Source organism: Mustela erminea, chromosome 20 (genome assembly GCF_009829155.1).
Source record: "Mustela erminea isolate mMusErm1 chromosome 20, mMusErm1.Pri, whole genome shotgun sequence".
In the NCBI taxonomy this organism is placed as follows: Eukaryota; Metazoa; Chordata; class Mammalia; order Carnivora; family Mustelidae; genus Mustela; species Mustela erminea.
Genome location: NC_045633.1, coordinates 11,565,990 through 11,582,031, shown reverse-complemented (window position 1 = coordinate 11,582,031; position 16,042 = coordinate 11,565,990). Strand labels below are relative to the sequence as shown.

At 55.4% G+C, this 16,042-nt stretch overlaps 1 protein-coding gene across 2 annotated transcripts in view; it reads right to left on the bottom strand.

The window, feature by feature from the left end:
* Window positions 1-2,102: 2,102 nt before the first annotated feature.
* ABCC6 (ATP binding cassette subfamily C member 6) overlaps window positions 2,103-16,042 on the bottom strand; it is a 45,183-nt gene continuing 31,243 nt past the window's right edge. Inside the window, exons 22-31 of one of the 2 annotated variants that reach the window (XM_032326778.1) lie at window positions 14,523-14,730; window positions 13,385-13,695; window positions 11,803-12,002; window positions 9,660-9,786; window positions 8,829-8,930; window positions 7,929-8,075; window positions 6,068-6,226; window positions 5,821-5,987; window positions 2,971-3,165; window positions 2,103-2,648 (exon numbers count right to left, since the gene is read on the bottom strand). In XM_032326778.1, the coding sequence (XP_032182669.1) occupies window positions 2,540-2,648; window positions 2,971-3,165; window positions 5,821-5,987; window positions 6,068-6,226; window positions 7,929-8,075; window positions 8,829-8,930; window positions 9,660-9,786; window positions 11,803-12,002; window positions 13,385-13,695; window positions 14,523-14,730 (1,725 nt within the window). In that variant the 3' untranslated portion in view covers window positions 2,103-2,539. Of the gene's footprint in view, window positions 2,649-2,970; window positions 3,166-5,820; window positions 5,988-6,067; window positions 6,227-7,928; window positions 8,076-8,828; window positions 9,020-9,659; window positions 9,787-11,802; window positions 12,003-13,384; window positions 13,696-14,522; window positions 14,731-16,042 lie in introns of those variants that run through there. The other variant, XM_032326779.1, reaches the window with a different exon arrangement.

Sequence of the window (16,042 nt, the reverse complement as noted above, 5' to 3'; positions counted from 1 at the left end):
CCTGTGGCGGGCGTCGGGACAGGGCTTGGTGAGCGTTTGCTGTGACGTGAGGGGGACACAGGAGGGTAAAGGGCCGACCGAGCCGGGCACTGAGCCCAGGTCTGAACGTGGCTCTCCCTGCAGGTGTTGCCCCCTGAGCATGGTGTCTGGGGAGCTGTGCTGTGCGCTCCTTGGCACCCTCCTCGGTGCTGCTCCCATGACACACACGCCACTCTGTCCCTGAGAGAGGCCCTGGTGGCCCTCAAATGACCCTGAGTGCGTTGGCCAAACACACAGCGGCTGCCACTTTGGCCTGCGGTCACCCTGCCTGGATGTCAGGGGCCCCACTCCAAGCAAAGTACTGCATCGTGTTCCCTCCTGCCGTTCCATGCTGGGCAGTCACCCCCACATGATGCCTTGGGCTGTAAATAGACCCAGAACAGACCTCCCCGACCCCAGGCGCTCACCAGCTGGGTGGCCTTGGCAGGTCCTGCAAACTGGGCCTCATTTTCCATATTGCCAAAACAGAGTTGGTAGGTCCTAGCCATGGTGGGGCCGGCCCTCTGGAGGCCGGACTGGGGGCAGGCAAGGGATGCAGCCCTCTGACCCCACTTGGCAGGCGACTGAATGAGCCGATGGCCACACCTTGGCAGAGGGACGGAGAAGCTGCCATTGGATCTAGATTTCATTTCCTCTGGGCTGAAAACCCTACCCTGGCTGGACCAGCAGAAAGTCCCTGTGACTTGGCTGGGACAGGTTGGTGGGGGGGGGCGTCCCCAGGCCCTTCCGGACGCGCCCACAACAGCCACAGTCCGTGTATCTGGATGACCGCTGGGCTGGGTGAGCCCGGTGCCTCTCAGCTGTGGCTGATCCCCCAGGGGACACTTGGCAGCGTCTGGACTTCTCTTTGTCACACCTGGAGGGGACAGTGGTTTGGCATTGAGTGACGAAAAGTCAGGGATGCTGCTGAATGTTCCACAGCGCATGACCCAGAATTACCAGCCCCAAGTCAATAGCGATTGGTTAAAAAAACATCCTGGTGTGTACGGCCTCTGCCCCACAGAGGACCCGAGGAGGGCCTCCAACAGAACAGCACTGACACGAATGGTAGAAGTTGACTGAGCCCGTGCTTTGGGCCCAGCTCAGCTTGGAGCACTTCCACGTACGAACTTGATCCCCGCAGCGACGTCGTGAGGTCACGGAAGATCCCTGGGCTGCCAGAAAGTTCATCTGAGGCGGAGACCCATTTCTCATGCCGCCCTTCACCACTGTGTGTCTGCGTGACCTCAGGCTTGGCTGTCTTAGACTCTGTCCCTCTTGCCCCGCGCCTGCCGCCAGTTTTAGCCCCGCTGTATTAGGTTCCCAACTGCTGAGGGAAATAGGCCCGAGCCCCATGGCGCGTGGTGCTGGTCCTGGCCCCGGACGGAAGCAAGCCTGGCCCATCCGCCATGGACCTTCGGCTTCCAACGGTCTCCCACAGACACTCTGGTTGGTCCCCCTGCTGCGGGCCTCCCCTGACCCTGCCACCCTGCCCCACCCCAAAAGCTGGAATTTGGTCTTTCACACACATGAAAGGTGTACCCTGAGCAAATTCTCTCCGTGGGGGGCCCCACAGTCCCTGGCTCCGCCAGTCTTGTTTTTGGCACACAATGTGCTGGTGTGGGGGCAGGCCTGTTCTTGGTGCTGGGGGTGGTGGCCTGTGTGTTGGCTCAGCCAAGACGCTCCTTGGGGCTCATCTACAAGGGGGGAGGAACCGCAGCCAGAGGTGTGGAATTTTCTGGAATCCTGTGGGGAGCTTTAAAAATACATAACAGAATGGAGAGCGCATCACCGTGTGGTTGCAGCCGGTAGGAAGGCGGGTGTGGTCACGATATGGCGACCAGAGCGGTCCTGGTGGTACTGGACACGTTCACCAGCCCAACCGGTGGTGGCAAGGCCAGAGCCTGTGCAGAAACACATGTGACATGTGCAGACATGCATACACGTGCACAAATACAAGCAAAAGTGGGAAAATCTGACCAGAATCAATCAATGGTACCAATGTCCATATTTTGGTTATGATGTTGTACTGTGTTTTCCAAGATGATGTTATTCGGGGAAACAGAGTAAAGCTACCCGGGAACTTTCTGGATTACTTCTTAAAATGGCTTGTCCATCTACAACCATCTCAAAATAAAGGGGGTAATTTGTAAGAAAGTACACACTCCATTGGCCCAGCCCCAGTCCCGGGGATGGTGATTTTCAGCGTCTGGTGAGGAGTCCCGGCATGGGTGGGTTTTTGAGTCTCTCAGGTGCGGCCCCTGGGCAGCCAGTGTGGAGAGCCACTGGCCACTTCAGCTCCGGGGTGGACGGGGCCAGATGAGCCCTGATCAGACCGACCTGGGCGTTGCTGTGTCCTCCTGGGTCTGTGACGACTGGTTGCTTTCTCGGCCATTTTCCTCCCAGAGAGCAGAAGGGTCTAGACCCAACCCTGTGGTGCCACCGATGGCCCCTGGGTCACGTGTACCCCCAGGGCACAGCAGTCTCTCTGGGCAGGTACGATGAGGTGAGGGTTGAGGGCTCAGACCAGGCCCGATTCCTGCGCCAGCCTGTAAAACAGGCCCTGCTGGGCCAGCAGCTGGGTCGGGCTGCCGCTCTCCGCCAGCTGCCCCTTGTCCATGACCAGCACCCTGCAGGGGTAGAGAGAAACGAGCCACTCTTACCAGCCCAGTCAGCCCTGGTCACTCTGACGCCGAAAGCCCAGGGTGTCTGCCCGGGTCGAGTCTGGCCCTCCCTGCGGTTTCCTGATGCCAACAAGCAGGGTGGAGGCTTCTGCGGGGCCCGAGTCCTGGGCCTCCTCCTCCCTCCACTCCCCTCCTGGCATCAGTTCCGCCTCCTGCAGCGTGCACACTCGCTAACCCATCCCAGCGCCCCTCCAGCTCTGAACCCCGCTGCCTTCCTCTGCCGCTGCGGGGGTGGCGGGGGCCGGGGGGGCGGGTTAGGGCAGCGTACCTGGCGCAGTCCATCACAGAGCGCAGGCGGTGGGCGATAAGCAGCACCGTGCACCGGGCGAACCAGCTGCCGAGGGCCGCCTGCATCTGCAGCTCCGTGCCTGGGTCCACAGCAGCCGTGGCCTCATCCAGAATGAGGATCTGGGTTTTCCGGAGAAGGGCCCGTGCCAGACACAGGAGCTGCTTCTGGCCCACACTGGGAAAGAGTGGGAGGGTCAGGCCGGACACTGGTGTGCCTGCACGTCAGGATCGGCGGGGCCTGCCCACAGATGGGGTTCCCCCGACAGCCGCAGGAGTTGAGGGGATGGTGTGTGCCCACGCACGTCTATGCGTGTGGTCGGTCTCCAGTCCACAGAGATGGGAGGGATCCCTGTCCTGCCATTTTTGAGCACAGTGACCCGAGTCGAGACATTCAAACCCTGGTGCCTCAGTTTCCCTAGCAGTGAAATGACTATTTCTATTTGTACCCTGGGGTCTTCACCCTGTGCCGGACCCACAAGCGAGGACTGTGCAGGGTCACTTCTCACAATGACCTCCAAGGTGGTTACTATATTAATGAGTTGTATGACTACTGAGGGTTTAAGGACAACTTAAGGCCCATAGAAGTGCTCAGCAGTGTGCTTGCCACAGAGAAGACCCTCAGCACCTGCGGGCTTCTCCTTCTCTAGTTACCAACAGGGAAGTTGCAGCTCGAGGTCACACAGACTGTGAGACCCCTGACCCTCGAGACCCAAGGGTGTCCCGCAGTGCTCTGCTGCTTCTCATTGTGAAGCCTTCCAGCAGTGTCTCTGGGGGACCCCAGGCAAGCCTCAGGCCTCCTGTGCCAATTCTGCAAAATGGGTTTCTTATTTCTTTTAATTTTTAAAAAATATTTCTTTATGTAATTGACAGAGAGCCAGCGAGAGAGGAAACACAGCGGGGGAGTGGGAGAGGGAGAAGCAGGCTTCCCACCAAGCAAGGAGCCCAACAAAGGGCCCGCCCCCAGGCCCCAGGGATCATGACCTGAGCTGAAGGCAGATACTCAACGAATGAGCCACCCAGGCGCCCCCGCAAAATGGGAGAGTGCCTCTCTGAGGACTGACTGTAGGGAAGAATTATGTTCCCTATATCTAGGCACTGTTTGAACAACTTGACTCAAAGAACTCTAACTGCTTACAGAAAGGAGATATTCCCATTTTACAGATAAGGAAGGTGAGGCCCAGAAGATTAACTTGCCCAGGGTCCCAGAGCTGCTAACTGGGACATGTCTAAACAAGTGGGCACCAAGCTACACCACTTCCTCGGTGTCTGGAAACTATTGCAACCCTTAGTCCCTTACCCTAACACCAGTGAGGGCAGATGGGTTTCAAAATCCAGAACATCCAGAACAAAATTTCAAAATTTCAAAAACAAAATTTCAAAATCCAGAACAAAATTTCCCCCCCGCCAAATTTTATTTATTTGAGAGCAAGAGCGTAAGAGGGGTGCAGAGAGAGAGAAAGAATCTCCAGCAGATACTCTGCTGAGCACAGAACCCTAGGCACGGCTTGATTTCACGACCCTGAGATCATGACCTGAGGCAAAATCAAGAGTCTAACGCTTAACCGACTGAGCCACCCAGGTGCTCCCAGAGCACCTTGGTTTTGAAAAAAACACACACCTGTACGCCTGACGACAGCATTATTCACTATAGCCCAAAGGTGGAACCAACCCAAGTATCCATCAGTGAATGAATGGGTAAGAAAAATGGGGTCTGTCTCTACAGTGGAACATCATTCAGCCTTAAAAAGGAGGGAAGTTCTGACACCTGCTACAATGTGGAGAACACTGTTCTGAGCGAAATAAGGCAGCCACTTAACTGAGGTACCCAGAGTAGCCAGGTTCCTAGAAACGAAGCAGAATGGCGGCTGCCGGGTGCTGAGGGCTGGGGAAAACAGAGAATTGCTTCTTTAATGGGTATAAGGCTTCAGTTTTGCGAGATGACAGAGTTCTGGAAATGGGTTGCACAGTGGAGGGGATGTACTCAAGACGACCAAGGTACATTAAAACACGGTAAAGACGCTAAATCGTGTGTGTATTTTTACCACAATTAAAATTTCTTTAAAAAGGCATAGGCCAGGGGGGCCTGGGTGGCTCAGTGGGTTAAGCCTTTGCCTTCGGCTCAGGTCATGATCTCAAGGTCCTGGGATCAAGCCCCGCATCAGGAGCTCTGCTCAGCAGGGAGCCTGCTCCCCCCACCCCACCCCCGCCTCTTTGTCTACTTGTGATCTCTGTCAAATAAATAAATAAAATCTTTAAAAAAGAAAAAAGGCATAGGCCAGGGCCTCTTGACTTGGGCTCAGGTCATGATCTCAGGGTCACGAAATTGAGCCCCATGTCAGGCTCTGCACTGGGCGTGGGGCCTGCTTGAGATTCTCTCCCTCTCCCTCTGCCTCTCCCATCCGCACTCGCACGCACTCTCTCTCTAAAAAAAAAAAAAGAAAGAAAGAAAAAGCATCTCCCACGTGTTTACTCAATACCCCAGTGCACATGGGGTTAGCCCCAATATTAAACACATTACCGTTGTGGCAAAAGAAATGCTGAGTGGGATAAAGAAAGACCGTAAGTGGGTCAAGATTGGGTTTTTTTCCCCCAGATACATGTAGGAACTGAATTAGGGGGAAAAAACTGGCTACTCAGAGACTGTTGGCATCCGGGATTGCTGCTGAGTGAAGGGATTCCCGCCGTGAGGACTGACCGGGACGGGTAGTCCCACGGGGGAGGCGGATTGCCAGGGCGTGTTATCCCGGGCTGAGGCGGTGGGGGGAGCCTTGGCCACACCTGCTGCTCCCCCAGCTCCTCCCAGGTCCCGAAGGGTGTGGGGCAAGCCTACCTCAGGTTGTGACCTTGCTCGGCACACTCATACTGCAGCTGGCCCGGGAGGCTGGCCACTACGGCTCTGAGCTGCACCGTCTCCAAGGCCTCCCAGATGGCTTCATCTGTGTGCTCGCTCAGCACGTCCAGGTTCGTCCGCAGAGAGCCGGGGAACAGGGTGGAGTCCTGGCCAGAAGGGGCAGGGGCTCAGAGCGGGGCCCGGCCGTGCCTCTCACCTCCGCCCACCCCGGTCCCCCAGACCTCACCTGGGGGATGATGGTGATCCTGGACCGCAGCGTGTGCAGCCCCACGTGGGCAATGGGGACCCCGTCGATCCAGATCCCCCCCTCGGCCGCCTCCAGGAGCCGCACGAGGCCCCCGGCCAGGGAGGACTTCCCGGCGCCCGTCCTGCCCACAATGCCCACCTGTGGGGGGATGGGAGGCAAGGATCGTTCTGGCCAGGCCTGGCCAGAGGAAGGCAGACCGTGGGCTGTAGGGTCCCCGAGCATCTCTGCAAGGTGCTTCCCCTGCATCCAAGATCCATCCGTCTGCCCATCGTCCTTGGAGCCCCCGTCCTTCCTTCTGTCCCTCTGCCCTCGCATCTGATTACCTTTCCGTAGGCCCATCCCATTCTATCCAGCCTTCTTTCTGGGCATCATTCCCTCCCCTCATCTCTCCCATCTTTCCCGCTCTGCCCCCGCCCTTCCGTTTCTCCCTCCTCCCACCCTCACCCATCCTTCCGTCGCCATCTGAAGCTACATCTGCCCCGGCCTTCCTCCGTTCTCCCTCCCAGGCCAGCCAGAGCTCATCCGTCCGTCCAGCTGCCCGTCCTTGCATCCGCCTCCCCACATCCTTCCTCAGTGGTCACTGCTGCATTCTCAACGTCTGACACTCGGTGGAGGTTTGGCACGGTTTAAGAAGTGAATGACACATGTCACCCATCATGGGACAGGCACTGCTCTAGCCACCAGGAATAGAGGAAATAGGAAGTCCTTGCTCCAAAGAGCTCCTTGTGTGGTCTGGGAGAGAGGACAGCTGAGTACACCTCATTTGAATACAGTGGAATGAACAAGCCGCCTCTATAATCAGACTCTGGGCCTGAAGCTGCCTGGGATCGGGGGTTAACAGAGTAACCAGGGAAGGCTTCATGGTGGAGGAATTCTTGAGTGGCATTTTGAGGGACGAAATGAGTAGGAGTTTGGGGAGGGGGAAGATTCCGTGTCAACCACAGTAAGTGCTAGACTGTCAACTCCCCGAGGGCAGCACTGGGTGCCCACCTGGCCTGCTGAGGCAGCTGACCCACCGTGTTGGCTAAGTCCCAGCAGGGCAATGCACAGGCACTTGGGCCCGGCCTTGAATGCCAAGCTCAGGAGTTAGGGCTTTTCTCTAAGGGAAGGTGGGAGCAGAAAGCAGGCCTTGAGCAGCAGAATGACATAACCAAATAAAGATCATAGGAAAACAGACTAGAGGGACTGAAATGGGAGGCTGGGGACTCAGGGGCCTAGAGCTGTCCAGGGGGAGGCAGGAAGGAAGTACAACTGGGTGAGGAGTCCATGGGACTAAGCACCTGTAAAATGGGGTAATCCTAGCCCTTCTGCATAGAGCTGTCATAGTAAAACTGCAAATGGCAATAAAACCATTGTTAAACCTTTCTGCATTATTGGCGATGTCCTAGGCCCTGTCCAGACAGTGTCCAGGTATTAACTCAGTTAAACGTCACAACAGCTCTAGATTGATACTATGATTTCCATTTTACAGATGGAAAAACTGAGATCAAGACACGAAGTGACTTGCTCAAGGTCAGCCATGGCAAAGCCAGGAACTGAGGTCAGGCAAACTGGATAAGGCACGTGGAGCATTCAGCCCCCTACCCCAGCACATAGTAGGTGTTCAACTAATGTCATAGACATAAAGAAAGGAGGGAGTCGGGGAGATGCCTCTTGGCTGGGACACCAAGGTGGGCAGGTGGTGCATTCCACCAAGATGGCGGCAGGTTTGGGCGAGAGTATAAATTCAGTTGGGGGTGAAAGACCCATAGATAAGGGGAGCTGAAACGGGGTGCGGGGGAGGCAGTGCTCGCCCTGGGCCTGGCCTCCATGAGGAGGAGGATGTGGGAGAGCTGCTCACCTTCTCTCCAGCGTGGATCTTGAGGGACACACCCCGGACAGCCAGCGGGAGCTCAGGATGGTATCTCAGCCCAAAGTTCCGGAACTCGATCTCCCCGCTGTGAGGCCAGGAGGACCGGGCGGCACAGGTGGGCAGCCTCCAGGGTGCCTGGGACAGGAGGGGACACAGGATCAGAGGAGCCTCTCTCCGAGGTGTCTCATGAAGTGGCCCACCTCTTTGAAGTTCAGTTTCCCCTTTTGCAAAATGGGTATGTTTACTCTCTTTTATAGGTTGCAGGGGATATGGAACAAATTAGTATCTGGAATTATAAAAATAATGCTAGCACTGGCTATTATTATTATTATTATTAGCCACTATTAATTGTCAGATGATATCCTCTCTTCCTCTAGAAGGAGTAGGCACACCCCTTCGTCTTTGGGAGGAGGATTGCGCAGTAGGGGTCATTAGCAGCTGCTGGCTCTTCCTGGGACCTTGACAGGGCCCGGCACCCCCTGGAGGCCCCTAGGAACAGTGGGCCCATATGGAGTGGCCGTAGCATGCCTGGCCCAAAGTCCTTCCCCATGGGGTCTCCCACACCCCTCCTGGCACGCCCGCCCTCGTCCCTCCCCGAGTGGATCCTGTGTTACTCTAAATTCGCTGGGAAGCCTCTGTGACGTTGCTAGCACGCTGCTGTTACTGCGCTGTCCCACAGCTGTTCCTTATGGTCCCGTCACCCAGAATGACCTGCTTTGCCCAAGTGAAGAAGCACGGGAACCAGGATATGTCCCAGCCCCGGTCCCTCTGCTTTTAAGCATTCCTGCTGCGCTGGCTGCACCTCTAGGCTTCGGTGCTCAGGGCTGTCATGCCTTGAACAGATCTAGACTCCGGCCTGCAGCCGCATCCCCTGTCCTCCACCGTCACCTCCTTGGGAGTCCGGCCATAGTCCTTCATCCGCTCCACCGACACGATGCTGCTCTCCAGGTCCGTCCAGCTGCGAACGGCCCACTGGAGCGTCTGGGTCATCTGGTGGGAGAAGACACCTCAGGCCGGCTTCAGTGAGGCCACCCCGCAGGCTTGCCTCAGCCCCCACCCAGAAGGCAGTCTCCCCGATCCTGGACAGACAAGAGGATGGGGTTTGACTGCAGCCGCCAGGAACCCCCTCTTCCTTCAGTAGAACTGCGGTATGCAGAGTAGAAAGGAGCTTGTCTGACCCCTCTGGACGCAGGTGGGGAGACAGGACCAAGAGGGTGCGTGGCCCTCCCAAGGAAACACAGCAGGACCTGGGCTCACTGACTTGCGTTCTGCGAGGTTTTTAGCCCGATTTGCCATCATTTTGCCTCGTAAAATGAGGATAGTAATATCCCTGCTGGGCTTGTGGGCAGAGTTAAACGAGTTAATATTTGCCAAGCTGTTAGAACAAATGCTTCATTCATAAAGAATGCTACTTAGATATGTATATTTTTCCTCCACAGATAGGATCTGACATTAAATATTGTTATTAATAGTTAACAAAATTTAGTGAGGTTCTATATATATATATCTTCTCTCTATATACCTTATCTCAACTAGTCTTTATAAGGTATGAAGAGATGACTGCCCCATTTTTCAGATGAGCACACTGAGGCTCTGTGAGGGGAGACTCTGGCCCAAGGTCCAGGATGGTCCCCCAGCTGCATTTTCCTCACAGGTTGGCACTCTGTTCCTTGAAGGTGCCACTGGCAGGGGTCTGTCGGTCTCGGGTGTTGGGAGTACCTGGAGGGCAGCGGACACGGAGAAGCCCACGAGGCCAGCGCTGAGGTGCGCCTTGCTGAGCACGGCACACGTGGCGGCCACCAACACCAGCACCTTCCCCAGCAGCTCCAGGTTGACAACCAGCCACCTGTGAGGGGAGGCAGGGAAGAGCCGGCTCGGCGGGGGGCCCTCTCTGCAGGACTTGCTTCTCTGGGCACAAGGCCTCGTCATCGTGCCAGCTTGAGTCCCACAGGGGTCCCCAGCCATGGTCTCCTGCACACCCCGGGCCCCACCCAAGCTTGGTGGGTGGGGGGAGGTGGATGATCTCCTGTCTCTTCTATGCCCTGCCCAGAGCCTGGCACGCCGTAAGTGCTCAAGTCAAGTGTTGCCATGGTGCCAACCTTCTGTCCCTGGGGTGTGCCTGGCCATATCCCTTCCTTTTGCTCCCCTTGCCTGAACCCAACCCCCCTTTTATCTTTGTGCCCATGTTGGCTTGAACGTTGCCTCCTCCAGGAGTTCTCCTGGCTTGCTCTCACGTGTAACTGATAACTTTGTAGCAGTTACCACCCTTTGTAAGAAAACTATTTACTCAGTCCTCAACCATCAGTCTCCATCAGCAGATGGTCTCCATCAGCAGATCGTTGAGCTTGGCGCAGGCAATGGCTTTGTCTCACTCATGACTGTGTCCCCAGCACTTTAGCACAGGGCCCAGCACTTAGTAGGGGCTCAGTGACTAATATACTGAGTGGATGAGTAAATATGCAACCCCTCCTACTGGATTCCTACTCTACCATTCATCCAACAAGCACACATTAAGCCCCGACTGTATGCCATGCATGCTTTAGAGGTGCTGGGGACACAGTTTTGAAACCCCTGTCTTCAGGGTGCTCTGGGCTTTACTACATATAGTATCTCGTTCTCCAAACAACCCCGCAAAATGGGGTTGTCCCCATCTGACAGGTGAGGACACTAAGGCTCAGAAGAGTTAGGTATGTGCCCAAATACACACACGTAACAAGTCTTCGAAGCCACATCACCCTGACCAAAACCAGAAAGCATGCATCTTTCCCAACAGGTCATGGATTTGCAAGGGAGCAGCCCAAAAATGAGTAAGTAACCGGTTTCTTAGACGGCTGACCTTGAGACAGTCCCCGTGTTTCTTTAAATGCCAGTTTAGCCATCTGTGGAATGAGGTAACATCTGGCTCCTTACGGTTGAGAAGATTCAGTGAGATGTGTCATATGTGACATGGAAATTACTGGGCCTTCCACATAGTAAGCGCTTTCTAAATGTTCAGAAGGGCTTTTCCCGCTAGGCTAGGACCCTGGGAAGACTCACAACAGATCACCCAGAAGGCATATGGGAATGAGACACTGCCCACAGCCACACGGCCTGAGTCGCAGCTGCCCAGGGACCCAGGGCACAAAGGGGAAAGGAATTTACATTTATTGAGTGCCTACTGTGTGTCTGGCCCTCTCCACACTATGGCACCTGGATTCAAAGCCTAAGTCCACCACATACTGACTGTGCACCCCTGGGCAAATTCCTAAATCTCTCTGTGCCTGAGTTTCACCATCTCTGTAACAGTCTCTGCCTGGTGAGTTAATAGGACTGAGTGAATAGATCCATGTACAGTGCCCAGAACCCTGTCGGGCATGCAGGAAGCTTGTTACAAGTACTAGCTGAGTGTATTTACAAAATCCCAACAGCCACCCCATGAAAGCCCTCCCACTCTGACAAATGAGGAGAGGTATGTAACTTGCCCAAGATCCCCCAGCTAGGAAGTTGCAGAGATGGGATAAGAGCCCATGCCTGTCTGTGCTCAAAGCCTGCGTTCCCGAAAGGAGGCTGAGGATGCTTGTGTAGCTGCTGCATGGAGCCGTGGAGGCCAGTCCAGGGGCCTGGCCACCGAGGCATCTTCCCTTTGGCTGACATGCCTCCCCGCTGCCTACCTGCTCCTAGTGTGTCTGCAGGCCATATTCCATCTGCTCATGGCACGAACCAAGGGCCCCCACGGGATGTAGCCTCAGTTTTATCCCTGCCTTGCTGTGTGAGCTTGGGCAGGCCACTTGGCCTCTCTGGCCACACCCTATGACCCTTGGTCTCACTCATCTGGGTTCCCAGATGGAGTACTATGTCTTCTCTGCCCCCAGGCTCTTCTTACCTCTCAGCCACCAGCCGTGGGAAAGTGACTCTCTGGCTTTCGTCCACGTATGCATCATTCTGAGCCACAAAGGGGCGCTGAGCCTGGAAGGCTCTGACCACTGCGCTGCCCTGGAAGGTCTCGGCCACATGGGAACACACGCGCGAGTGCCTGGCTGACTCCAGGCGTCTGAGCTGGCAGAGGCTGGCCGCGTATAGGCTCTGCGGTGGGACAGGTGTAAAGGAGAAATGTCACTGACACAGCAGCACAGGGGAGCCTCGATGACACACTTTCCAACCAGGCTCCACTACCAGCTTGCTCTGTGACCTTGGGCTAGTTGCTTCCCCTCTCTGGGCTCCCAATTCCTTGCAGAATCAGAATGACCTGAGTTTTTTTCCCGGGAAGCTCACCCTCCCGTGGCCCAGCCCAGAGCGAGTAAATCAGAATCTCTGGTGAGGTCCCCTTGGCCTCGGTATGTTTTAAATAAAACCTTCTGGGTGATTCTCATGCACAGCCAGGACTGAGAAATCCCTCCTCTGATGTGACTGTCTCATTCCCAGCTCTGAGGCCCCCTGCTTCACTTAGGGCCAGTCGTTTGGGGAGCAAAACCACGGAAGGCAGGTGGCCAAGTGGAACTCATTCCCTTAGCTGGAGCTCCTGCGCCGGGTGCCGGGAACCTAACAACGCACAAATAACAAGACTGTTTTGGTGCAAGTTGCCATTTGCGTGCAGGCCGGGAGGCTGTGCATGGGCTGAACACCCAAGCTGGGTGCTAGGCTCTTTACAAACAGCATTTACTAATAGAAGGTGGACGTTCGTGGGCTTCACGGTTTATAGACGAGAACACCGAGGGCCCAGAGGAATAAAGCAGCTGCTTCGGGTCTCTATGGCCAGTAAGTGGAAGGGCCCAGATTCAGACCCACATTCCACCTGCCCCCAAGGCTGTCCCTTCCTGAGTTAAGAGAACAGAGAAGCCACAGCCTTGTCCCAGGACCATAGCTTTATTCCTACTCTATTTCTGATTTCCTGGGGTGGACGGTGAGCTTCGCTCACAGTATCTGCGTCCGTAGGTCCTGGATGGGGCCCGAGAATGTGAGTTTCTAACTGGCTCCCAGCTGGCACTGATGCCGTGGGTCTGAGACCACACTTGGAGACCCATGGAGTGGGGACGGAGAATAGGACAGCGTCTTGGTGACCACTGGCCCACTGCACTTCAGGAACGTAAGCCATTAGATTCTGTCCTCTTGTTCCAACCTAAGGAGGCAACTGCTCAGGCAACAGCAAGAGTCAACCCTAATACGACAGCCTTCGAGACCTTGCTGTGTTTTCTTGGTTTCTAGATCACTGGGAAAGATCAAGCTGATTCCAGCAGCAGCACGATGTGATGTGAGCTACTGAGAGCCTGGAGGTGGACGTCTGGGAGATGGAGATGAGTAAAAAGTGTTGGAAACACATTGTGGTTTCTCTGCCTCTGGGAGTTCTTCTAGGGACGGTCCCCAGATGCCCACTGGACAGAAGCTCCCACCCAGAATCTGGCTCAGAGACAGGGGACTGGCTGATGTGACTTGGGCTGGCCCTGGGAACCTCCTCAGTCTCTTCCTACCTGAAGCCCAGCGTAGAGGGCCACCAGCGGCAGGATGGCCACAGCTGCAAGCGGGGTGGCCACCGTAATCGCCAGAATGGCCTCCAGGAGTCCAAAACCATAAATCAGCAAGGACCGGACTTTGTCTGGGATGTCCACATCGACTGTGTCTGTCTCCTTGGAGAAGTGGTTCAGCAGGTTCCCAAGGGGGGTCCGCTCAAAGAAGCCAATGGGAGATGGCACCACATCCCACAGAAGTCTCCGGAAAAGCAGGCTGGAAGCCCGGATTCCCGCTAGGAGCACCATGGCCACAGAGGCAAACAGCCCAAGGGCTGGCGGGGGGAGAGAGAGAGAGGGTGTCAGAGCATGAGAGCTGAGACCGCCCCCCAACCACCCCATGGTGGCCATCTTCTGTTTTGACCACCTCGACAATCCCTTGTTGGAAGAGATGATACCACTCTGGACTTAGGGCGGGTTCTAAATCCAGCGACTAATATCGTTACGAGAAGAGAAGACAACCAGAGGCACGGTGAGGGGATGTGAAGACAGGCACAGACGCTGCAAGTCAAGGACTGCTGGCCCCCAGCAGAAGCGGGAGAGAGGTGTGGGACCGATGCTCCACCAGAGCCTCTGAGAAGAACCAGTCCCGCCGAGAGCTCAGCTGTGGGCTTCTGGCTTCAGGACTTGGAGAGGTACATTTCTATTGTTCTAAGCTACCAAGTTTGTGGTAATTTCTGTCAACTGTAGGAAACTAACCTAACCCCTTCCTCCTAATGCTGATTTGTGTGCTTGGGATATCACTCACTTCCCACCCCATCGCTGAGGTGAGGCAGACTTTACCCCCAGCCAACCCAAACACCGTGGTTGGTCCGTCCCTGCCCGAGTCCTCAGGTGCCCCTAACAACTGGGGGCCAAGATCCTGCATTTATTTGTTGATGAGTCTGGTACAGGCTCTGGGGGCTCCAGGAGAGGAGGGAAGTGCCGTGTCCCCCATGCCCTCAAGCCTTAGCAGATGGATGCAGGTCTGCCCTCAAGGCCAGGGTGTTTACACGAATGTTCAGGAAGGAGATGGTAAGCCACGGACAGGCAGACCAGGGATCTCTGAGTACCTCGGAGGGGGCTGGGAGGATGGAGAGTGAGGAAGGCCAGCAAGGGGTACCTTGGAGGCAGCCTAGGAGCCCAAAGATCGAGCCCCGCAAAGCTGCCTGTGTCTGCCGCCCATCCAGAGTGGGGTCGTCCGCCCACAGGCTCAGCCAGTAGCTGGAGCAGAAGGAGGCCACTTGCTGGCAGAGGAAGAGGAAGAGTACGTAGAGGCAGAGGGGAGCCCCTACAGCCCGTAGGTAGGTCAGGTACATGGTGGCCTTCACCTGTAACACATGGAGGGGAGACGGGGGCAGAAAGAGGCCCCGGGGGAAGGAAGGAAGGAAAGACCACATGAGGCTCTCAAAACCCATTGACGGACAGATGGAACCAGGATGCAGACCTTATCCATCTTCTCTTGGTGCCCCCCCCCCGGAGCACCATCTCTCCTTGAGGACCCCACCTCGGCTCCAGACCCCCTTTGTCTGCAGAACCCTCAGAGGGCCAGTGGGAGCCATAAAGGGGATGGGTGTGGTGGCACTTTCTGGCTTGGGAGTGATTTACTGAGCACATACTATAGGACAGGCATATGTCTCTGTCGCCATCTTAATTCCCACCTGACAGATAAGGAAACTGAGGCATAAAGAGGTTTAGACCCTTGCCTAAGGTTTAGCTGCCACAAATCTGAAGTTATTCACGTGGCTGTAAGCCAGAGTGAACGTCTGGAAACATTCAACCCAACCCCATCTTGCTGTTGCTGACCTGTTCATGGCTTTTTTGTTTGTTTGTTTGTTTGTTTTCAGAAGAAATTCCAAACTTCTAGTCTATCTCTCTAACCTTACTTCCTACTACTTGCTGGTCTCATGGGCTCCCCTTCTTTTCTCTGGCACCCTAAGCTCCTTCCCACCCCAGAGCTTTGCACCTGCTGTTCCCTCTGCCTGGAATGCTCTGCCCCTGCTCTATCTGTGGCTGGTCCCCAACTCATTGCCCTTCTTTATTTTTTAACAGCATTTATCATTCACTGATACCACCTTGCTCAGTTGCCTGATTGTTTGCTGACTATCTCCCGCCGACCAGTAGGCAGTCTCCACCAGAGCAGGGACATCACCTGGCATGGAGTGGGGGTTCTGTACATGTTTTCTGGGTGGATGAGTGGGTGGATGGTTGGGTGGGGAAAAGGGTGATTGGGTGCATGGGTGAACAAACAAGTCAGTCTGTAGATGAGTGGGTGCGCAGGTGAGTGGACGGATGGGTAGACGGATGGATAAATGAATGGGTGGGGGGCTGGGTGAGAGAGATGACTGAGGAGATGGGGAGGTGGAAGGATGGGCGAGTAGGTTGGACGGGGTGGGTGGTGAATGGGTGGAAATGTAGAGGGACCGAGGAATGAATGAGTAGGCAGGCGGATGGATGGGTGGACACAGCGTCGTAGAAGAAAAAAAAAATAGTTTAAGCTGCAAATTCTGACTGGCCTAGATTGAGTCCCAGGTTGGCGCCTTGCTCGCTAGACGAACACAAACTCTTTAAGACCTCAGTTTCTCCGTCTCTAAAATGGGGCTATCATCTAATTCCAGGACCGGTTGAAAACATTAAGAAATA